This window comes from Argiope bruennichi, chromosome 11 (assembly GCF_947563725.1).
Source record: "Argiope bruennichi chromosome 11, qqArgBrue1.1, whole genome shotgun sequence".
NCBI classification, from domain to species: Eukaryota; Metazoa; Arthropoda; class Arachnida; order Araneae; family Araneidae; genus Argiope; species Argiope bruennichi.
Window position 1 is genome coordinate 49,607,379 of NC_079161.1, and position 26,656 is coordinate 49,634,034.

The window sequence follows — 26,656 nt, forward strand, 5'->3', positions numbered from 1 at the left end:
ATCTCTATCGCTTCGTCCCTTTTAATATATTGTGGTGAAGTGAAAGACTGAAGTGATTTATCGATAAATTCCTCAGAGACAAAGAAAATACCCTTCATGAACGTGTTTTGTACTTTCTTTCGGATATCTCTATCGCTTCGTCCCTTTTAATATATTGTGGTGAAGTGAAAGACTGAAGTGATTTATCGATAAATTCCTCAGAGACAAAGAAAATACCCTTCATGAACGTGTTTTGTACTTTCTTTCGGATATCTCTATCGCTTCGTCCCTTTTAATATATTGTGGTGAAGTGAAAGACTGAAGTGATTTATCGATAAATTCCTCAGAGACAAAGAAAATACCCTTCATGAACGTGTTTTGTACTTTCTTTCGGATATCTCTATCGCTTCGTCCCTTTTAATATATTGTGGTGAAGTGAAAGACTGAAGTGATTTATCGATAAATTCCTCAGAGACAAAGAAAATACCCTTCATGAACGTGTTTTGTACTTTCTTTCGGATATCTCTATCGCTTCGTCCCTTTTAATATATTGTGGTGAAGTGAAAGACTGAAGTGATTTATCGATAAATTCCTCAGAGACAAAGAAAATACCCTTCATGAACGTGTTTTGTACTTTCTTTCGGATATCTCTATCGCTTCGTCCCTTTTAATATATTGTGGTGAAGTGAAAGACTGAAGTGATTTATCGATAAATTCCTCAGAGACAAAGAAAATACCCTTCATGAACGTGTTTTGTACTTTCTTTCGGATATCTCTATCGCTTCGTCCCTTTTAATATATTGTGGTGAAGTGAAAGACTGAAGTGATTTATCGATAAATTCCTCAGAGACAAAGAAAATACCCTTCATGAACGTGTTTTGTACTTTCTTTCGGATATCTCTATCGCTTCGTCCCTTTTAATATATTGTGGTGAAGTGAAAGACTGAAGTGATTTATCGATAAATTCCTCAGAGACAAAGAAAATACCCTTCATGAACGTGTTTTGTACTTTCTTTCGGATATCTCTATCGCTTCGTCCCTTTTAATATATTGTGGTGAAGTGAAAGACTGAAGTGATTTATCGATAAATTCCTCAGAGACAAAGAAAATACCCTTCATGAACGTGTTTTGTACTTTCTTTCGGATATCTCTATCGCTTCGTCCCTTTTAATATATTGTGGTGAAGTGAAAGACTGAAGTGATTTATCGATAAATTCCTCAGAGACAAAGAAAATACCCTTCATGAACGTGTTTTGTACTTTCTTTCGGATATCTCTATCGCTTCGTCCCTTTTAATATATTGTGGTGAAGTGAAAGACTGAAGTGATTTATCGATAAATTCCTCAGAGACAAAGAAAATACCCTTCATGAACGTGTTTTGTACTTTCTTTCGGATATCTCTATCGCTTCGTCCCTTTTAATATATTGTGGTGAAGTGAAAGACTGAAGTGATTTATCGATAAATTCCTCAGAGACAAAGAAAATACCCTTCATGAACGTGTTTTGTACTTTCTTTCGGATATCTCTATCGCTTCGTCCCTTTTAATATATTGTGGTGAAGTGAAAGACTGAAGTGATTTATCGATAAATTCCTCAGAGACAAAGAAAATACCCTTCATGAACGTGTTTTGTACTTTCTTTCGGATATCTCTATCGCTTCGTCCCTTTTAATATATTGTGGTGAAGTGAAAGACTGAAGTGATTTATCGATAAATTCCTCAGAGACAAAGAAAATACCCTTCATGAACGTGTTTTGTACTTTCTTTCGGATATCTCTATCGCTTCGTCCCTTTTAATATATTGTGGTGAAGTGAAAGACTGAAGTGATTTATCGATAAATTCCTCAGAGACAAAGAAAATACCCTTCATGAACGTGTTTTGTACTTTCTTTCGGATATCTCTATCGCTTCGTCCCTTTTAATATATTGTGGTGAAGTGAAAGACTGAAGTGATTTATCGATAAATTCCTCAGAGACAAAGAAAATACCCTTCATGAACGTGTTTTGTACTTTCTTTCGGATATCTCTATCGCTTCGTCCCTTTTAATATATTGTGGTGAAGTGAAAGACTGAAGTGATTTATCGATAAATTCCTCAGAGACAAAGAAAATACCCTTCATGAACGTGTTTTGTACTTTCTTTCGGATATCTCTATCGCTTCGTCCCTTTTAATATATTGTGGTGAAGTGAAAGACTGAAGTGATTTATCGATAAATTCCTCAGAGACAAAGAAAATACCCTTCATGAACGTGTTTTGTACTTTCTTTCGGATATCTCTATCGCTTCGTCCCTTTTAATATATTGTGGTGAAGTGAAAGACTGAAGTGATTTATCGATAAATTCCTCAGAGACAAAGAAAATACCCTTCATGAACGTGTTTTGTACTTTCTTTCGGATATCTCTATCGCTTCGTCCCTTTTAATATATTGTGGTGAAGTGAAAGACTGAAGTGATTTATCGATAAATTCCTCAGAGACAAAGAAAATACCCTTCATGAACGTGTTTTGTACTTTCTTTCGGATATCTCTATCGCTTCGTCCCTTTTAATATATTGTGGTGAAGTGAAAGACTGAAGTGATTTATCGATAAATTCCTCAGAGACAAAGAAAATACCCTTCATGAACGTGTTTTGTACTTTCTTTCGGATATCTCTATCGCTTCGTCCCTTTTAATATATTGTGGTGAAGTGAAAGACTGAAGTGATTTATCGATAAATTCCTCAGAGACAAAGAAAATACCCTTCATGAACGTGTTTTGTACTTTCTTTCGGATATCTCTATCGCTTCGTCCCTTTTAATATATTGTGGTGAAGTGAAAGACTGAAGTGATTTATCGATAAATTCCTCAGAGACAAAGAAAATACCCTTCATGAACGTGTTTTGTACTTTCTTTCGGATATCTCTATCGCTTCGTCCCTTTTAATATATTGTGGTGAAGTGAAAGACTGAAGTGATTTATCGATAAATTCCTCAGAGACAAAGAAAATACCCTTCATGAACGTGTTTTGTACTTTCTTTCGGATATCTCTATCGCTTCGTCCCTTTTAATATATTGTGGTGAAGTGAAAGACTGAAGTGATTTATCGATAAATTCCTCAGAGACAAAGAAAATACCCTTCATGAACGTGTTTTGTACTTTCTTTCGGATATCTCTATCGCTTCGTCCCTTTTAATATATTGTGGTGAAGTGAAAGACTGAAGTGATTTATCGATAAATTCCTCAGAGACAAAGAAAATACCCTTCATGAACGTGTTTTGTACTTTCTTTCGGATATCTCTATCGCTTCGTCCCTTTTAATATATTGTGGTGAAGTGAAAGACTGAAGTGATTTATCGATAAATTCCTCAGAGACAAAGAAAATACCCTTCATGAACGTGTTTTGTACTTTCTTTCGGATATCTCTATCGCTTCGTCCCTTTTAATATATTGTGGTGAAGTGAAAGACTGAAGTGATTTATCGATAAATTCCTCAGAGACAAAGAAAATACCCTTCATGAACGTGTTTTGTACTTTCTTTCGGATATCTCTATCGCTTCGTCCCTTTTAATATATTGTGGTGAAGTGAAAGACTGAAGTGATTTATCGATAAATTCCTCAGAGACAAAGAAAATACCCTTCATGAACGTGTTTTGTACTTTCTTTCGGATATCTCTATCGCTTCGTCCCTTTTAATATATTGTGGTGAAGTGAAAGACTGAAGTGATTTATCGATAAATTCCTCAGAGACAAAGAAAATACCCTTCATGAACGTGTTTTGTACTTTCTTTCGGATATCTCTATCGCTTCGTCCCTTTTAATATATTGTGGTGAAGTGAAAGACTGAAGTGATTTATCGATAAATTCCTCAGAGACAAAGAAAATACCCTTCATGAACGTGTTTTGTACTTTCTTTCGGATATCTCTATCGCTTCGTCCCTTTTAATATATTGTGGTGAAGTGAAAGACTGAAGTGATTTATCGATAAATTCCTCAGAGACAAAGAAAATACCCTTCATGAACGTGTTTTGTACTTTCTTTCGGATATCTCTATCGCTTCGTCCCTTTTAATATATTGTGGTGAAGTGAAAGACTGAAGTGATTTATCGATAAATTCCTCAGAGACAAAGAAAATACCCTTCATGAACGTGTTTTGTACTTTCTTTCGGATATCTCTATCGCTTCGTCCCTTTTAATATATTGTGGTGAAGTGAAAGACTGAAGTGATTTATCGATAAATTCCTCAGAGACAAAGAAAATACCCTTCATGAACGTGTTTTGTACTTTCTTTCGGATATCTCTATCGCTTCGTCCCTTTTAATATATTGTGGTGAAGTGAAAGACTGAAGTGATTTATCGATAAATTCCTCAGAGACAAAGAAAATACCCTTCATGAACGTGTTTTGTACTTTCTTTCGGATATCTCTATCGCTTCGTCCCTTTTAATATATTGTGGTGAAGTGAAAGACTGAAGTGATTTATCGATAAATTCCTCAGAGACAAAGAAAATACCCTTCATGAACGTGTTTTGTACTTTCTTTCGGATATCTCTATCGCTTCGTCCCTTTTAATATATTGTGGTGAAGTGAAAGACTGAAGTGATTTATCGATAAATTCCTCAGAGACAAAGAAAATACCCTTCATGAACGTGTTTTGTACTTTCTTTCGGATATCTCTATCGCTTCGTCCCTTTTAATATATTGTGGTGAAGTGAAAGACTGAAGTGATTTATCGATAAATTCCTCAGAGACAAAGAAAATACCCTTCATGAACGTGTTTTGTACTTTCTTTCGGATATCTCTATCGCTTCGTCCCTTTTAATATATTGTGGTGAAGTGAAAGACTGAAGTGATTTATCGATAAATTCCTCAGAGACAAAGAAAATACCCTTCATGAACGTGTTTTGTACTTTCTTTCGGATATCTCTATCGCTTCGTCCCTTTTAATATATTGTGGTGAAGTGAAAGACTGAAGTGATTTATCGATAAATTCCTCAGAGACAAAGAAAATACCCTTCATGAACGTGTTTTGTACTTTCTTTCGGATATCTCTATCGCTTCGTCCCTTTTAATATATTGTGGTGAAGTGAAAGACTGAAGTGATTTATCGATAAATTCCTCAGAGACAAAGAAAATACCCTTCATGAACGTGTTTTGTACTTTCTTTCGGATATCTCTATCGCTTCGTCCCTTTTAATATATTGTGGTGAAGTGAAAGACTGAAGTGATTTATCGATAAATTCCTCAGAGACAAAGAAAATACCCTTCATGAACGTGTTTTGTACTTTCTTTCGGATATCTCTATCGCTTCGTCCCTTTTAATATATTGTGGTGAAGTGAAAGACTGAAGTGATTTATCGATAAATTCCTCAGAGACAAAGAAAATACCCTTCATGAACGTGTTTTGTACTTTCTTTCGGATATCTCTATCGCTTCGTCCCTTTTAATATATTGTGGTGAAGTGAAAGACTGAAGTGATTTATCGATAAATTCCTCAGAGACAAAGAAAATACCCTTCATGAACGTGTTTTGTACTTTCTTTCGGATATCTCTATCGCTTCGTCCCTTTTAATATATTGTGGTGAAGTGAAAGACTGAAGTGATTTATCGATAAATTCCTCAGAGACAAAGAAAATACCCTTCATGAACGTGTTTTGTACTTTCTTTCGGATATCTCTATCGCTTCGTCCCTTTTAATATATTGTGGTGAAGTGAAAGACTGAAGTGATTTATCGATAAATTCCTCAGAGACAAAGAAAATACCCTTCATGAACGTGTTTTGTACTTTCTTTCGGATATCTCTATCGCTTCGTCCCTTTTAATATATTGTGGTGAAGTGAAAGACTGAAGTGATTTATCGATAAATTCCTCAGAGACAAAGAAAATACCCTTCATGAACGTGTTTTGTACTTTCTTTCGGATATCTCTATCGCTTCGTCCCTTTTAATATATTGTGGTGAAGTGAAAGACTGAAGTGATTTATCGATAAATTCCTCAGAGACAAAGAAAATACCCTTCATGAACGTGTTTTGTACTTTCTTTCGGATATCTCTATCGCTTCGTCCCTTTTAATATATTGTGGTGAAGTGAAAGACTGAAGTGATTTATCGATAAATTCCTCAGAGACAAAGAAAATACCCTTCATGAACGTGTTTTGTACTTTCTTTCGGATATCTCTATCGCTTCGTCCCTTTTAATATATTGTGGTGAAGTGAAAGACTGAAGTGATTTATCGATAAATTCCTCAGAGACAAAGAAAATACCCTTCATGAACGTGTTTTGTACTTTCTTTCGGATATCTCTATCGCTTCGTCCCTTTTAATATATTGTGGTGAAGTGAAAGACTGAAGTGATTTATCGATAAATTCCTCAGAGACAAAGAAAATACCCTTCATGAACGTGTTTTGTACTTTCTTTCGGATATCTCTATCGCTTCGTCCCTTTTAATATATTGTGGTGAAGTGAAAGACTGAAGTGATTTATCGATAAATTCCTCAGAGACAAAGAAAATACCCTTCATGAACGTGTTTTGTACTTTCTTTCGGATATCTCTATCGCTTCGTCCCTTTTAATATATTGTGGTGAAGTGAAAGACTGAAGTGATTTATCGATAAATTCCTCAGAGACAAAGAAAATACCCTTCATGAACGTGTTTTGTACTTTCTTTCGGATATCTCTATCGCTTCGTCCCTTTTAATATATTGTGGTGAAGTGAAAGACTGAAGTGATTTATCGATAAATTCCTCAGAGACAGAGACGTGTTTTGTACTTTCTTTCGGATATCTCTATCGCTTCGTCCCTTTTAATATATTGTGGTGAAGTGAAAGACTGAAGTGATTTATCGATAAATTCCTCAGAGACAAAGAAAATACCCTTCATGAACGTGTTTTGTACTTTCTTTCGGATATCTCTATCGCTTCGTCCCTTTTAATATATTGTGGTGAAGTGAAAGACTGAAGTGATTTATCGATAAATTCCTCAGAGACAAAGAAAATACCCTTCATGAACGTGTTTTGTACTTTCTTTCGGATATCTCTATCGCTTCGTCCCTTTTAATATATTGTGGTGAAGTGAAAGACTGAAGTGATTTATCGATAAATTCCTCAGAGACAAAGAAAATACCCTTCATGAACGTGTTTTGTACTTTCTTTCGGATATCTCTATCGCTTCGTCCCTTTTAATATATTGTGGTGAAGTGAAAGACTGAAGTGATTTATCGATAAATTCCTCAGAGACAAAGAAAATACCCTTCATGAACGTGTTTTGTACTTTCTTTCGGATATCTCTATCGCTTCGTCCCTTTTAATATATTGTGGTGAAGTGAAAGACTGAAGTGATTTATCGATAAATTCCTCAGAGACAAAGAAAATACCCTTCATGAACGTGTTTTGTACTTTCTTTCGGATATCTCTATCGCTTCGTCCCTTTTAATATATTGTGGTGAAGTGAAAGACTGAAGTGATTTATCGATAAATTCCTCAGAGACAAAGAAAATACCCTTCATGAACGTGTTTTGTACTTTCTTTCGGATATCTCTATCGCTTCGTCCCTTTTAATATATTGTGGTGAAGTGAAAGACTGAAGTGATTTATCGATAAATTCCTCAGAGACAAAGAAAATACCCTTCATGAACGTGTATTGTACTTTCTTTCGGATATCTCTATCGCTTCGTCCCTTTTAATATATTGTGGTGAAGTGAAAGACTGAAGTGATTTATCGATAAATTCCTCAGAGACAAAGAAAATACCCTTCATGAACGTGTTTTGTACTTTCTTTCGGATATCTCTATCGCTTCGTCCCTTTTAATATATTGTGGTGAAGTGAAAGACTGAAGTGATTTATCGATAAATTCCTCAGAGACAAAGAAAATACCCTTCATGAACGTGTTTTGTACTTTCTTTCGGATATCTCTATCGCTTCGTCCCTTTTAATATATTGTGGTGAAGTGAAAGACTGAAGTGATTTATCGATAAATTCCTCAGAGACAAAGAAAATACCCTTCATGAACGTGTTTTGTACTTTCTTTCGGATATCTCTATCGCTTCGTCCCTTTTAATATATTGTGGTGAAGTGAAAGACTGAAGTGATTTATCGATAAATTCCTCAGAGACAGAGACGTGTTTTGTACTTTCTTTCGGATATCTCTATCGCTTCGTCCCTTTTAATATATTGTGGTGAAGTGAAAGACTGAAGTGATTTATCGATAAATTCCTCAGAGACAAAGAAAATACCCTTCATGAACGTGTTTTGTACTTTCTTTCGGATATCTCTATCGCTTCGTCCCTTTTAATATATTGTGGTGAAGTGAAAGACTGAAGTGATTTATCGATAAATTCCTCAGAGACAAAGAAAATACCCTTCATGAACGTGTTTTGTACTTTCTTTCGGATATCTCTATCGCTTCGTCCCTTTTAATATATTGTGGTGAAGTGAAAGACTGAAGTGATTTATCGATAAATTCCTCAGAGACAAAGAAAATACTCTTCATGAACGTGTTTTGTACTTTCTTTCGGATATCTCTATCGCTTCGTCCCTTTTAATATATTGTGGTGAAGTGAAAGACTGAAGTGATTTATCGATAAATTCCTCAGAGACAAAGAAAATACCCTTCATGAACGTGTTTTGTACTTTCTTTCGGATATCTCTATCGCTTCGTCCCTTTTAATATATTGTGGTGAAGTGAAAGACTGAAGTGATTTATCGATAAATTCCTCAGAGACAAAGAAAATACCCTTCATGAACGTGTTTTGTACTTTCTTTCGGATATCTCTATCGCTTCGTCCCTTTTAATATATTGTGGTGAAGTGAAAGACTGAAGTGATTTATCGATAAATTCCTCAGAGACAAAGAAAATACCCTTCATGAACGTGTTTTGTACTTTCTTTCGGATATCTCTATCGCTTCGTCCCTTTTAATATATTGTGGTGAAGTGAAAGACTGAAGTGATTTATCGATAAATTCCTCAGAGACAAAGAAAATACCCTTCATGAACGTGTTTTGTACTTTCTTTCGGATATCTCTATCGCTTCGTCCCTTTTAATATATTGTGGTGAAGTGAAAGACTGAAGTGATTTATCGATAAATTCCTCAGAGACAAAGAAAATACCCTTCATGAACGTGTTTTGTACTTTCTTTCGGATATCTCTATCGCTTCGTCCCTTTTAATATATTGTGGTGAAGTGAAAGACTGAAGTGATTTATCGATAAATTCCTCAGAGACAAAGAAAATACCCTTCATGAACGTGTTTTGTACTTTCTTTCGGATATCTCTATCGCTTCGTCCCTTTTAATATATTGTGGTGAAGTGAAAGACTGAAGTGATTTATCGATAAATTCCTCAGAGACAAAGAAAATACCTTCATGAACGTGTTTTGTACTTTTAAAGACATTATAATATGGCTAAATACCACAGAAAAAAAACCTTTCTATCATTGTTTCCATTGAAAAACTATCTGAGCATGGAAAGCATATTGCGTTACGATATATCAGATAAAAATGGGTTTTGATCTGGATTGTATTATCAAACGAAAAAAAGAAATTAAGAAATTTGAGTCTCTAATCTGAAATAATGCAGCATGGTACTGTTTTATGTTTGATTTCTTTGTCTTTAGATAAATAATAAAATTTAATCTCAACAACTATGATAGGGTAACCAAAAAAAGTGTATTTAATATCTTCATAGCATGGTTTGTATTAGAACAGTAATTAACAGAGAAAAAAATGTATTAAAAATTTAAATATTTCTCAAATGAATTATCAAAATTGAAGGACATGTTTAACGCATAAAAATAGATATCATTGAAAAGATATTTTATAATTATTAACTGATACAAACTTTTTTTAATAGGACGCTCTGAAGGTATTAAGATAACTACGGATGTGGGCGGGGGGGGGCTTCCCAAAGTGTTTTTGCATACTCTATAGCAAATACGTTATGTCCATCCAGCTTCATAAATTTGTTGACTTTGACTAAACTATACCTTGCTTGGAATTGACGAACGGTATCTACGAATTAATTATCTTTGGCGAGGATTTTATTTATTGAGTGGTCTCTGGCAATTATTTTGGTGATTCATAAATAAAATACAAAAATTGACTTTTTGTTTTATACTCGGTGTTTCTAACCGACTGAAAACAAAATTTGATCGGGAACTGTTAATATAGTCATAAAATTACTTACCAAATGTTGTATGTTTATGTTGAAGCGTTTTTGAGTTATCCATTTTGCATGCTTGTGATCTCTACCTTATCTCTACCATGCGATATCTACCATGCTTGAAATTTCTATCTTAATGAACCCTTAAATTCAAAGAAGTAACTATTGGCGAATTATAGTAACTTAAATTATAACAGACTCTTCTACAAAGCGTTTTGAATGATTTTCTTTCATGTATATCACATCTTGCTATTTACAGGTAACTTTCTGCCTATAAACATTATCTTGCTCATATTTAAAGGTATCTTTTGAAACGAAATTCGAGGATAGTTATTCAAGATATATTTATTGAGTTTTTAAGAATATCATTTCAAATAAGGGATTTGAATGTTACATTGAGTTTTATGTTACATTGAGAGAAGGAATTCTTGATATTTCAATTCTTTGATCCTTTTGATATTCTCTCTTAACATTTAAATTTTCATGGAGAAGTACGTGAACATAAGACGTGACATTCGCTCTATCACCATCAGTCTACATGTACATCCACTCCCTCATGAGTAGTATATTTATTGATAACATATATGGCGATAAAATATTGAAAAGAAAAATTCTATAAAGTTCCTGGGAAATATGGTTATAAATTATTTATTTAGCAGAAAATATTCGTAGAGTTATTAGTATTAAGCCAGCGTGATAAGTTCTTGAATTGGTTTTTATTTGTGTGCATCTTGATTTCCTCTCTCCCCCGCTCATTCTGTTCTTAATATTTTAAGTGTAAAATACCAACTAAAAGCTCATTGAGGATTCTTTTCTATATACTAGGTGTCAGTTCCTCAAAAGTAATGAGATGATCTTAAACACAAGTTCCAGAACATTTTTAGAACTTGTAAAATGTGAACGCAATTTCAGATTCCAACATTTTATTTCATGTGATGTTAAAAACTTCATTCATTCTCTACTTATAAATTTCATACTATATGCTTGGCACAACTTGGCGAAGGAAGGCCCGTGTGCCAAAAATTCCAATCAACCAACCAATCTCTACTTATACATTTCTTTTAAATCACTTTATATCTTCCCTTTTCACTCATACCCAATCAAAAATGATCAGAACCAACGTTGGCTCTATAAATGAGGACGTGATATGGCGTAGTAGTGGTACTCAACAAAATTAAACAATATTCGATATATTGTAGAATATGGTTGAATACTAAATATTATAATATCTATAAAAATTGTACAGTGTTGTATACATGTACAAAATTTATGACATTAAACAATATTCGCGATTTTATACAATATTATTGAGTAGTAAATAATTTAGTATCTTTCAAAATTCTACAATATTCTGCAGATTTATTGTATAAAATTGTATGATACAAAATAATATTTGTGATATTGTATAATATTGTTGAATATTATATAATATAATATGTGTCAAAATTGTAAAATATTGTGCACATACATTGTACAGAATTTTATAATACTAAAGCATATACGCAATATTGTATAATATTGTTGAGTACTAAATAATGTATAAGTCAAAACTTTAAAATGCTGTGCGCATATATTGTACAACATTATATAATACTAAACAATATAAGCGATATTGTGGAGTAGTAGATAATATAATATCTATCAAAATTCTACAATATTGTGCACATATATTGTACAACATTTGACGATATTATACAATATTTGTGCTATTGTATAATGTAATTGAGTATTAAATAACATATATATCAAAATTCTACAATATTGTGCATTTTTATTGTACAAAAGTGTATGATATTAAACAATATTTGCAATTGTGTACAATATTTTTGAGTATTAAATAATGTACAATGTTGTGCAACGTATTTTGCTGTCCAGTTGTACACTGCAGAAATTGAGTGATTAAATTTGAATGCAGATAATTTCCAAGAGGTCCTTAAAAATTATTTTTATATATACCAAAAAGTATTTAACTGTCTTATACACTTTTCAGGCGTACTATATTAAAGAGCAATAAAGTTAAAAAAGTATTAATCAATTAAGATAATTTCAATTTAATCTCTCTGAGCGCTCATGCAACTACAAACGAATTTTATACTTAAATTTCTTTTACAAACTAAAAATTTCTTTCAAAGAAAAAAAATAATGATAAAATACTTCTGGTTTGTTTTTTCACAGAATCAGTGAAATGTATTATAATAAAGCTTAAAAATTTAAAAATCAGCAAAAAAATATTGAACGAAAATTCTGAAAAAAAATATTGAACGAAAATATTGAAAAAAATATTGAACGAAAAAAATTAAATTTTCTATCATTGGTAAGATAAAATAGTAATTTGAATAAACATTGAATCTAAAAAGACTTTCATCGGTTTGATATTATTAAAACAGCAAAATGGGAAAAGTGTTATTTAAAAATTTTCACTCAATTTTAACATGAAATATACTTTTCTGAGCGATCAACTAAGTAATGCCGAGATTTAAACGTGAGGAAAATTTAATATTATTCTTACTATTAAGTCTATAAGTATGACATACTAAAAATCTAAGGTCCTAAAAATCTAAGGATTATTTATTTTAATATTCTTAGTTATGATATATAAAATGAGATAGTAAAATTATGCTCAAAATTAATTTTTTGACGTTTAACATGTATGTGGAGATAATAAAAAACATAGATTCAAATGCAAGTAGATACAACTAGTAATTTGTATTTACTATATTAAAAATACTACTACGCTATACTAAGTTGTATTGATCTATCCTCTATACTAAGCAAGTTGATCTATTCATTAAACCTCCGCCTTTTAATAAGTCCTTCTAAAATCCAATCGACAAAGAGGGAAAAAATAGAGAGAAAGGGAGTTTTCTCGCCAACTTTCTTACAATATTCAACAAATAAAAGTGTTTAATAACGTGATGTTAAGCTTTCTTATGAGCATATGTTATGCAAATGTACATTTAAAATTGGTATGAATTAAAAACGAAAGAATTACTCGAAACGTAACATTTATTTCTCCAGCAGTTTTATTTTTTTGGAATTTTGTAATATCGACGTTTCTATCCATATTTTCTGAAACAATGCTCTTCAACGTTATTTTTAAGCCATTTAAATGCCAGTATAATTTTGTAAAATGTGACTAAACATGGCAAAAATACTACAGATGTCATTTTTTTTTGGTATATTTGTTTCTTGGTTGTTTCGTAAACTTATTTTTAGATTGTTTCACTATTCTTCGTGAACAGTATCAAGTTGCAATGAATTTAAGTCCAAATGGCAGTAACATACAAATAATTTTATTAGATTATCAAAAAAATATTAAAAAAGGAAACATTGATGCAATGTACGAAAACGTTTGTTGAATGCACCTCCTTGATAGTTCTCATAAAATGACTGAAATTAGAAACTTTTTTTTTCTTTCTCAGGGAATACATTTTCCATTATTCGTTGGTACAGAGATCCCCCATTTCGATGTTAAAAATTGATGATACAAATGACATAGGTATGACCCTCAAACTGATATGACATAGGTATTAAATAGATATGGCATATGTATGACCTTGACATATATATGACATATGTATGACCTTGGCATGACATTTTAAATAACCCGAATTCAAATAATTTTAGTAACCATTTAGAAAGCTGGCCACCAATCAAAGAATGGCACGTTTTTGAGGTCTCCCTTTATTATTACTTTGCTTTAAAGTTTAGTATTTGAACTTAACAGGAGTATTTTATTTATTAATTGCTATAGGGAACGCAGAAAGGCATAAAAATGAAAGTTTTGCTATTATTTCATTTGCTAATCCAATAAAATAGACTTATTTCTATATTTTAAAACATTCTTCTGGTTGCACATACCTATCTCTAACGGTGTAGAGGTTGGGCCACTTTTAGATGGACACTCCGTATATTGATAGTTAATGCTGGAAACATTATATCGATATTGGAATAAGTACCCATTTCTATGATCAGCAGATCATCATTTTCTGTAATTGAATAGAGAATACCGTTGGATTTGTTTGGCTACTTGGAACTAACATCATTAAGTCGATTGCCTGAATGGTTCGCCATCATGAAATGATCTCTTAATACTGCAATTACCCTCTATATATTACTTAGCAAACCACTGACGAGAAATAGATTTATTATATGAGACAACTGACGAAATAACCCTGAATATTTGTCAATAAACTTCTTTTACTTGGATTATGGATTAATAACGCCTTCATTATATCTATATAGATAAGTCTTAAAGAAATCCCAGAATTTTTAATGTGTTTGAAATAAGAATTTTTAAGATTACTTGAATAAAGTACTCATTACAAGAATTATTCAGTTTTATTTTATATCAATTATGTTAATATAAATATTCTAAGTGCATTGAATCAAAATAATTTTAATGATTGCTCCAGAATTTTTACATATATATTAGATGTATATAATTGTATATTATATATATTTAAATATATAAAATTGTATATTATATATATCTTACGGATTATATTCATGCCTTATTGCTGTAAGATTTTCAGAGTTTTACAACTTGTTTTCTATTTCAGTCGCATATTTAAAACCAATTCTACTTATTAGCACAGTAATTAAGGATTTAAAAAAAATTGTCGTTTCTATATCTTACCTTTTTTTTGTTAATAAAATACTTTGATACGAATCACATACTGATTACATACGAATATTTTTCAATCTTACCTACATATGAAGTGGCCATTTAACCCTTTAAAGGGCCATTTTTTTCTAGTCATATTATGTTAAAATATTTTGGGGCGTGAAATTAGAATAAGAAAATGGATTCATTTAGTTTATTAGATAAATTTAATTTGATTAATTAATTCATTTGGTTAATTAATAATTAAGTGACAAACCAAGACATATCATTTTGTGCGAGATAAAGAACTAAAGCATCTAAGTTTCTGCCTTTCTAAAAAAAATTGTCATAACTTATGCCAACCTACATAATTTCATACAAAGATTGATAAATTTGGTGGGAAGCATACTTCTCACGGCCTTAGAAAGGGTTAAATAAAAGAAAATCATGAATGCACCTACTTTAACACGTTATTCGAAATAATCTGCTATATTACAGTGTTTATACTACAGTTTATCTATCATTGCTTATAAAGACAATCATATAAACCTAAAAACCAAAACCTTATCTAAATATAAAACTTGATCCAAATCGTTAGAGCCGTTTCCGTGATGCACATTATATATATATATATATATATATATATATATATATATATATATATATATATATATATATATATATACAAGGATTTCTATTTTAAAGTTATAAGATATCATTTTCCAATCTCTTCTAAATATATACTTTCATATTCAAAGACAATTTCAATGAAATTTTATTTAATTTAATGCTTAGTACGTTCTGAAAACATTAGAACTCTGGGATACAACAATTGATGTTAGGAACCAACTACTGTTCAAAATAGTTAAACCCCAGCATGTAAAAACACATTGTGAAAATTCAATTACAAAATCCTATCTTTGAAATCATGAAGATTTCGAACATTGAAAAAATTAGGAATATGAAAGACTTATAAAAAAAGGAAAGACCTGAAATCGAAAATTCAATTTCAGCAGTCTACTTTGGCGAATTTTCAATAGGATATTATAATAAAGTTTTACTTTTTCTCTCAGTATTTCCTGTATATTAGACATTATTCTCGCAAAATTCATTTCTTTTAAATATGGATGTGTATTATTCAATTATGAGTATACTTGTTTCGCAGCCGAGAATATTAAAAATATCTAGTAGAAACAACGGGAAATGAATGGATTTCATTTTGAGTTTTTTTTTTTCTTTTATCTGTTGATGGCAATAAGCTGGATGGATTTTACTTTCGAAAATAATTGAAAATCCAAATGCCGCCTGCAGGTGAATTTAAATTAAGATTTGCTAGTCTGAAAGAATTCAGTTTGATGGAAAAAATTGAGATGCAAAACTTGAACGTAGAGGATTTTTCTTGGTTGAGTTTACTTGAATTTAAATAATAAAATTAATCATAGGAATAACTAACGTAGAGGTAATGGAATAGCGGTAGAAGTGGAAAATTATTTGTATTGCAAAAAAAAATTAATTCCATCGTTTCATAGTAATATATTTTCGATTCCGTGTGAAGAATTTTTTCAGTTTTATTCAGTATTTGAATATTAAAAAATTATGAATATAAAAAATAAGCCTTCTTATTCTGTCGTTTCATGGTGTTTATTTTATTCACTGCTTTAATTAATCAACAGTAAAATCCGGAAATCAAATAAATCAATAAATGAGTTATAATACTGAAAAAATATGAAAAATTACAATACTAAATATTGTCTTTTGCATCCGAAAATACATATTGAAATTAATGAACATACATCACTAAGGTGTACTTTAATGAGTAAAATATCAAGGGAGGTAAAGTCTATATTCATTATATGACTTGAAAGAAACGGAATAGGATGAAGTGACATAAATTGTTTTCCCTTATTACGTTGTTTTCGTTTTCAATAATATGAAATTGGCTTGCAGTGCCCTCTGGCGATTACAGTATGGTTCTGACGAGAAAGTTACGTGAAAGGAAAAAACTTATTCTATTATATACTTTTGAGACCGAACTTACAGGGCCGGCCATCTTGGAGATGCAACGGATTCTTCCGTTCGGGGCCCCTGAGATTGAGGTGCCCCCAATATGATAAAGAATTAAAATAATGTTCTGTATAATAATAGCGGGATGGAAAGAAGAGATGAAGATATTTGACTGAAACAGTCAATGCATTTGTGAAATATTCGAAGTTTATTGATATATTACAATCCAGCATAAGTGTGCTACTTATTATAAAGTGTATAAATTTATGGTATTTACCTTACCAACTTAGTTAAATTGCATATGATAATTCAGACATTAAAATATTTAATATTGTTAGATCTAATTATATTCATGTCAAGGAGATATCCCTCTGGATGTTAAAAAAAGGAAATTAGAAGAAAAGGAAAAAGAAGAAAAGCTAAATTTCATGAAATGACAAGTATATATGTTTTCTTGTCTATGAAGTAATTCTGACAATGAAATATTAACTTCAGAAGTTACAATTCAAGCTTCAACTGGAGAAGAAAGCTATGTACAAACTACACACTTTTGCAATGAAAATGTAGAAACTGTTAAATTCTTAGAACCGTATGTTTATATAAATACGATAGAATCAGAAAATAACAATTAAAATGATATGATCAAGTGAAAATAACAAATATAATCAAGTGAATATAACAATTATGATCAAGTGAATATAAGTGATCCAGGTTTATGGCCAAGTATTATAGCTGATAAGTTTAGATTGTTTTGTGTTAAAATCTGACCTGTACAATACAAAGGAGTTTTCTTTAAGAATACTGAAGGTAATTAGTTTTACCACTACGTACCACTCTTAAAAAAGTGAAGAATGCTGAAATTCTGCTTCGCATCTGGTTAATTTATTAAAAAATGCAAGATGATGTATTTTGTTTTTCCTGTACATCATTTTCCAGAGGAAATGGTAGGCCAATACGGTTTATAGGTTTCTATAATAACTGGAGAAAGCTATCGACTTTAATTTAAAACCATACGCTTTATATTTGTTTCCTTAAGTCATTTATTGCTTGGAAAGAATTAATAAAAATACTAAATTTTTGTTTGAAAACTGATAAAACCAATCAAGTTAATATAAATAAGTAAACATAACAATTACTATTTCAAAGAATCGGAGATATGATTCTGTTTCTGACATGCAATAATCTGTCACTTCGAGAAACCCATGAAATAATAGGAGCACCCAATAATGAAAATTTGTAAGTGTAATCGAATTATTAAGTATATGCGACTCTGTGCTAATGGATCGTATAAACAGAATAAAAATAAAAATATAACAATAGAATAGTGCATTATTTAGCACATACACACAAGAGCAAATTATTCCTGCGTTAGAAAATGAAGTTCTTAACAAAATTAAAGGTGGTATAAAAGCATACTATAGTATCCAAATGGATTCTACTCGATATTTTCCATAAGAAACAAACTTTAGTCTTTATTAGGTATTTTAATTTTGGAGAGAAAAGATGAACTATAAATAAAAATTTATAGGATTTATTGAAATCATTGATGTACTAGTTATTGAAGGACTAGAAAACTATATTGGAAATATTAAGCGAGCTTGATTTACACATTATGGATTGTAGAAGACATGTATACGACAAAGATAGCCACATGAAAAAGAAATACAATGGTGTACAATCAAGAATAATTGTTCGAAACCCTTCTGCAATTGATGTGCCTAATTATGACACAATTTTAATTTATTAATATGTGATGCCGCTTCCAATAGTATATAATGTAAAAATATTTTTGGATATTGCAAGGTTTATATTGATTCTTTTTTGCATCTACAAAAATACAGGAAATTCTACAAAAGCATTTAAACACTGCTTTAAAACCATTATGCGATTCTCGTTGGGAAGCCAAAATAGATTCAGTTAAAGCAATGTATAACTTATAATGCCCTAGAAGAATTTATTGATATAAATAACAATAATATAGCAAAATCCAAAGCAAAAAAAAAAACTATTGAATTCAATGCAAGAAATGACATTTATTTTATGTTTAATAGTATGGTTTGTAATATTGTCCAAAATTAGCATTACAAATAAATTATTTCAAGCAAATCAATTGTTCTTGAATCGGCTTTTAATTTAGGCAATAAAATCAAATCTGAAATGCTAAATTTAAGCACAAAATTGAACACATTTTTAGACGAAGCAAATTGGATATCATTAATTTAAATATTTCTGAACATTTTCCTGAAAACGAATTTGAAATAGAGGAAAATTATATTCCGTAGTAGCAGAAGATGAAACTATAGAAATCCCGGTTGAGGAATTTAGATATTATTTTTTTAATTCTTTATGAACATTTTTCCTGAAGATGAATTTGTAATACAGGAAAATTATATTCCGTAGTAGCAGAAGATGAAACTATAGAAATCCCGGTTGAGGAATTTAGATATTAATTTTTACACTGTGATTGAAACTGTTTATTGTATAGATTGAAATTGGATTTAAAAGTATTTCAAATTAATCACTGATATAAAAACTTTAGAAAAACATGAATTAAAAAAAATGTTCCAAAAATTTTGTAACATTTTATAACAAAAATGTAGAAACGGTTTTGTCCAAGAAATTGTTTTGCTAGGGATATGGTTTTGAATGAAAAAAATGTAAATAACGAACAAGACTTATTGCAATACATACTAAATAATAAATATAATTTATTATTTCTAAATATATTAACTGTATTAAAACTTTTTCTACATTACCAGTTACGATAATAAGTGTTGAGCGCTGTTTCTGAAAATTCGAATTAATAAAGAATTATCTTCGGCCAAGAATGTGTGCAGAACGCTTAATTGCATTTGCTATACTAAATATCGAAAAAGAAAATGCAAAAAAAAAAAAAAAATTGTAAATTTTTTTTTAATAATTAATAGCGAAATGAAAATCAAGCTATTAATAAACATGCAATAGTAATATACGTTCGTTTTTGTATTTATATATATATATATATATATATATATAATATATTGCAACAAATTTAGGGTCCCAAATGGTTTCTTGCACCCGGGCACCTTAAAAGAGAAGGACAGCTCTGCGAACTTATATATTAATATTTATATATTTAAATTTGAATTGACTGGAGTAAGCTACAGTTCTAAAAGTATAACTTATTTTTAATCAAAATGCCATATAAATCATTTGTAAATTATATGTAGTCATTGAAATTACTGAACGTGCTGCAGGACGGTGAATTTAACGAGTAAAATAGCAAGGTAGGAAATGTCTATAGTTCGTTACATGACTTGAAAGGAAACGGATTGGGATGAAGCAACATAAATTGTTTTCCCTTATATCTTTATTTTCGTTTTCAGTTATATGTAGTTATCTTATAGTGCCCTCTAGCGGTTACAATCTGGTTATGACGAGAAATTTATATAAGATATTAATTTTATGTTCAATGCCTTTGATAATACTTTATATTAATCATTATAAATTTAACATAGAATCGAATGGAATAAACTACATTTTTGGAAGTATAGTTTATTTTAAATGAAAATGTCATATTTAATCATTTGAAAATTATACATAATCTTTGAAATTACTGAACAGCATGTTGGTGCACTGTAATGAGTAAATTATCAAGGCAGAAAAAGTCTATAGTTCGTTACATGACTTGAAAGGAAACGGAATACGATGAAGCAACATAAATTGTTTTCTCTTATTTTCCTTTTCAATGATATGAAATTGGCTTACAGTGCTCTCTGACGATTACAGTGTGGCTCTGACGAGGAAGCTACGTGAAAGGAAAAAAAAACTTTTTCTATTATATACTTTTGAGGCCGAACTTATATGTTAATCTTTATGCATTTAAACTGGAATTGATTGGAGTAAGCTACAGTTCTAAAAGTAAAAATGTCATACGTAATCTTTTGAAAATTATTACAGAATCTCTAGCAATGAGTTATTCAAAGTATGCATTTTATATTGAAAATTATGAATCATAGTTCTAAAAAATTATTCTAATTTTATTAGAACATTAATGATTTAGCTCAAAATTGGCTACTTGATTAAAGGCCTGAATTTTTTATTGAACGTTAGAGAACTACTTTCGAAGCTAAACTGGAATATGAATGAAGAAACACAATTTTGATAAAGAGAAAAAAAAATAGAAATAATAATATGCTATTATAACATTGCTACTTAATACATTATAATAAGGAATTAATGAGAGTGTCGCAGCCTCAACTTTCACGCATATTTTAGCATGCTTTCTAGAAAACTACCCGTTTTCTTAAGATTCAAACTATAGCTTGCAGAGCATCTTAAATTCTTAAAACTAAATTAATGTTACAAGCAATTTAGAATTCCATCGGCTTGTTTATTCTTTCAACTTAACAGCGTATATTACAAACATTGCCAGATTCCAGAAGGTTGACAATGGATCATCAGCTATTATACAAAAAATAAACGAAATAATATTAACAAAATATGTTTATCAAAAAAAATCGTTTGCTTTCACTTTTTAATAACATTTTAACAAAATAAAAATAGTAGCAGTTATAAAATGTCTGAAAAGGAATCGTTTGCTAAATGTCTATTAACAGATTTAGATTATATTTACCGAACACATATTAATATGATACATCGCTTATTATAGTGCTTAGCAAATGAAAAAAAAATTGTGAAACACTGAAAATTAATGTCAAGTGACTTTGTTTCCTGAAAATTCCGTTAGGAGACTATACCATTGATACAAATCATATCATAACAATTTTGCAATTAAAATAAAAGTCCATTTTTACTAATATATTTTTTAAATGTAAAAAAAAAAATATTTTGATAGTATTTTTAATGGCAGAGCTATTCATACAACAGACATCTCTGCAATTTTCAAAGTTAAATCTAATTCTAGTACTATTATTGCCATACAGAGGTATATTCTACAAATTATTATAAAAAAACCCATTTAAACAGTATTTAAACGGTCATATGAAGTTTATAAATGGAAATAAAACCATGCTACACAGTGCACTGTAGTGTTAAAAAGGCACTTCATAAAATCTTCACTTATACGTACTGTAGTCACAATTCCCAATTACTATATGCTTCCAAATGCCTTCACTGATTATAACTGGAGTTAGACTTAACAGTTACAAAAGTAGTCTACCTTTGTATTATAATTTAATGACGTGATTGTGATTAATTTGATTGCAACAAGCCTGATTCAAATAATTTTATCACCAAGAAACACCACTATTTAAAATATTTATTTAAATATAAATAAAAATTCACTGCGTCATTCAAATGCTGCTATCGTAACATTTTTTTCTGCTACTCCTTCTTAAAAAGATCTTAATCTAAGTAACCATTGTTATTTTATTCAGAGTAAAAGTACATAGCATTGGGACTCTATATAGTTATATTATTTATATTTTTGTGATTAGTCCTATATCGGGCTAGGTGCTAGATCGACCAAAAAAAATTATAAGCTGAGTACCTCTTTAGACCCTTCTGATATGGCACTAAGATGTTCGAAATAATAAACAGTTTCCCTTTCCCTGTGGATGCAATACTAATGATATGATTTAGGTGGATGCTGTTCTGATGATGATTAGATAGTGGCTTGTAATTATCATTGGCCTAGATGATTCAATTTTTCTTATTGCTTATATAGATTGGGGATGTCTTTTATGATTATTATGCTTTTGGGCTGTGTTAACACTCGGGATATTTATTTTGTAGACAGTATTTCCATCAAATATATACTGTTACTAAAATCTTTATACAACATTCCCCTAAGTTATTCAGGCATCCACTAACGATGAATAATGATCTTTGAAAGTATAGTTCCAATTACTTTGAGACGTTACCCACCTGGGGCGCCTTATATATAAAATAAGTGGAGAAAAGCTGGTTGCTTAGATAGATGGACGATTTCGTTTATGGTCATTATGCTATTAGCCTGTTAATTACATGCCATATTTGTTTTGTCAACAGTATTTCTGTCTAATAATACTGTTGCTAATATCTTTATAAAATATTCTCCTAAGTTATCCAGGCATCAATCAGAGATGAATTATGCCAAATTGAATAACATCTTTGAAAGCGTAGTCTCAATTATCAAAAGGGGTTAGATTTTGCGACGCTAAATAATTGGGACGCCTTCATATAAAATAAGCGGACAATAGCTGGTTTCTTAAATAGATTGGTGATATCTTTTATGATCATTATGCTATTAGTCTGTTTATTACCTTCCATACTTTTTTTGTCAACAGTATTTCCGTCAGTATGCACTGTTGCTAAATTCTTTATACAATATTCCCCTAAGTTATTGAAGCATCCACAAGAGATGAATTATCCCAAATTGAATAACATCTTTGAAAGCGTAGATAATATTACCAAAGGGATTAGAGAGTGCGACGCTACTCGTTTTGGAACTCCTTTATATAAAAAAAATGTTTAGTTTATTTAATATCATTTGCAAGTATTATTGTACGGGTTGTAAAATAATAATGTATCGGTTTATTTAAGTGAACTGTTATAATAATCTATTTTATAAAGTATAATGTTATAAATTATATTGCAATATTTAGTAATTAATCTATGAATAAATTTGAGAGGAAATGTCTTTTGGTTCAGACATCATCGTATGGTACGGTTGAAACTTGGATGACATGCCATCATTAATCAGAACCACTCTTGACTGCCCAATTTCGCTCTCTCTTTACTTAGTATCCATTCACCTTGATGTTCATGGGAATGACAGCGTCCTCTGTCAGCAATTTAGTTGATCCACATATTTTATTCAATATTTCTCTTTGAAACTTAATAAATATTAATTATAATTTTGAGTAAAGGGAATTTTCTGTGAAGTCTTAGTTTTATGTTTGTATTTTGTCTTGCAGATTCCGAAATGAAGTATAAAATATTTCAATTTAAAATGTCATAAAATACTTCTTAAAATGACTCATTTTATTCTCTTTCATTAGTTAAATTTTTAAGTCAATTTCAGTATTTGTCAATAATAAAATTGTGCAGTTCACATATTATTTCATGCCATACTGATTTTTTTTTCATTTTCAGTACTGAAACAGCATTTTATCCCTCAAGTTTTTGACGAATATGTGGTAAAAAAAAATACTGCAGTTTTGAAATGCCAACTCCCAACTTTTGCCAAAGAATATGTTGTTGTTGATTCTTGGATTCGAAATGATGGACACATTTTAAAAATGAGCGAAAATAAAGGTAAGATTGCATAAGAATGAAGATTTTATATTTGATGTTTGTAACATAATTTAACAAAAATATAATATTTCAAAACTGTATTTCAGTTTTTTGAAAATTATATTTAAGAATTTCTAATCTTGTAAATTAATGTTTTGATATTTTATAGGATTAATAATGTAAACTTTTAAGACATTGTTATTATAGGTGTAAAAAGTCATCGAGATAGAGAGCTAGTAAAATTTATTTTAAGTATTTAAATAATTCCATTAATCAAATGTTCCAGAACTGGCTGATGAATTTTGAAAATCAAATAAAAAAGATAGAATGCGATAAAATGTATCGTTTATAGCCTTATACTTGACAAATTAAAAAAAATTATCACACTAAATTACACTAAAAAATTACACATTTTGTTAACATAGCCACCGACAGATAGCGTTGCAGGCGATCTACAGGATATGCAGTTAAAACGAAGTACTTGAGCGCAGAAAATTGTTACCTCAAACTGCGCAATGTTGTTTATGCAAATGGGGGATATATTGAAAACATCATTGTTTAATTTTTGGCAATAGTCTTTTCTACACTTTCTTACCGACTCTTATGTATTCCTATTTTGCAGCGTTTAGTTAGCATTCCCTTCGAAATAGGCACTGTTAACTGAATTTGCAAGTTCATACGATAATACTCACTGCTGTCCTAAGCATAAGGACGGAAACTATATATTTCTAACATATTGTCTTTTTTAATTGATTCTTAAAATCCATTATTCGATTCTGGCACTCCAGGTTGTACTTTTTACCCTGGCAGCACAGCCGGTAATTCAATATTATACAATATTGTGCTATATTATATGATATTAATCAATATTATACCATATTACGAATATTTATTAATGCCATGTAGCATTGTTCAGTATTTGTGTGCTATTAGGGCACAAATTTTATCCACAAATGTGAGGAATGAATAAAATGTATTATTCAAATAGACAGACCTGTATTTCAAGGTTAATATGCTCAACTTTTGATAAAAATGGCAGCAATTGGGTTTCCTCTAAGCAAAGTACAAAGTTTAAATACTTTACTCGGAAAGTTTCAAAAGAAAATAAGCTCCCTGGTACATTTGAATACTAATACACTTATCTAACTACTAAGGTACGTCAGAGGCGTTTATTACCAATAGTATGTAGACTTTTTTTATTTGTTCGCTTTACTTTTGGAGTCGGCTAGATATATTGCACGTAGTAAATTGGATCTAATATTGATTCAATTAAACTTCATCTTTAATATAAATTAATCCATCAGACGCCATGTCATTTGTTCAGTAAACGAAAGAAGTAATAACTTATTTTTCTTTAGTAAAAATGAGATAGCTCCTAAGCTACAATGAAATGCAATGGCTTGGTTCAGGAGAGTTCTAGATTCGAAACTCTAATCCAAGAACCATTTGGTACACGTTAGATCCAACGCGACTAATTGCCCTCATTCTGTTATAGTGCGGACAGATGGGTATTGGTTGTGTCGTCCTCATCATGTAACCATCGGTGTGACTCATGGGACATGAGGACTGGGATCACATTGGAGAAAACTCAGAGTTTAAAATTGCGAGATTTGTCCAGAAACATCACTCAAAACAGTTTCAAAGTAAGACAAAAGTGGAACTAAACTTCAATAAATAAAATATGAATGGAATAATGTTTAAACTTCCATTTAAAGAAAATAATGTTTTCTAGAGTAGACTATGTTTACAAAGATTCTCCCAGAAAATTTGGAATGATCTTAATTCTTCTTAATCCTACCGATTGATTTGAAGATTTATCCAATAGAAATCATTTATTGCCTATCAGTAGCCAGCAACTATTATAAAATAACTACATGGCAATATACTGTCATCAATTAAATAGAAGGTTCATTTAGAATATACTTCTCGATTCCAGCAATCTAACGCTGGAACTCTCATGAGAGAAGAATTGAGATATCAAACTGTACTGAAGTTTATCGATTTGCCGTGAACATCTTAGCAAATGCTAGTTTCTTGATCTAGAGACACGGAGGTTAAGTGAATGCTGGCGAAATGAATGGAATTAATAGTTAGTTGAAAGGCAAGTCTTGTTATGTAACTCAATTGGACATTAACAAATGTTGTAAATGAAGCGACTGAATGAATATGTTTCAAAACACTGTTGCTTATACATTTGATCGTATTATATATATCTTATAAATTTAAACGAGCACATATACGTATAAATATATTTCATGCATCTCGGAAACGGCTTTAACAATTTGGATGCCATTTTATATTTATATAAGGTATTGCTTTCTAAGTTTATCAATATAGATGCCTTTTCAGAAAAAATAATGACTTTACACACACAACAAAAACATTTTTTTATAACTAAATGTTGACATGTTGTCCCCATAAGCTTTGCAGAAATGGAGTAAAGGTTAGAGCTTCGGACTCCTATGCATTTTTTCATGTTTGATACCGCGCTTACAATTCATTTATATTTCTCTTATCTTGTAACTTATATATATATATATATATATATATATATATATATATATATATATATATAAATATATATATATATATATATATATATATATATATATATATATATATATATATATATAAATATATATATATATATATATATATATATATATATATATATATATATATATATATATATATATATATATATATATATATTCCGTGT

The 26,656-nt window shown here is 30.4% G+C and overlaps 1 protein-coding gene across 1 annotated transcript in view; it reads left to right on the plus strand.

Annotated features, from left to right (window-relative positions):
- LOC129956442 (cell adhesion molecule Dscam2-like) overlaps positions 1 to 26,656 on the plus strand; it is a 342,184-nt gene that overhangs the window by 116,663 nt on the left and 198,865 nt on the right. The window contains exon 3 of the mRNA XM_056068324.1: positions 23,797 to 23,958. Within this exon, the coding sequence (XP_055924299.1) occupies positions 23,797 to 23,958 (162 nt within the window). The remainder of the gene's footprint in view (positions 1 to 23,796; positions 23,959 to 26,656) is intronic.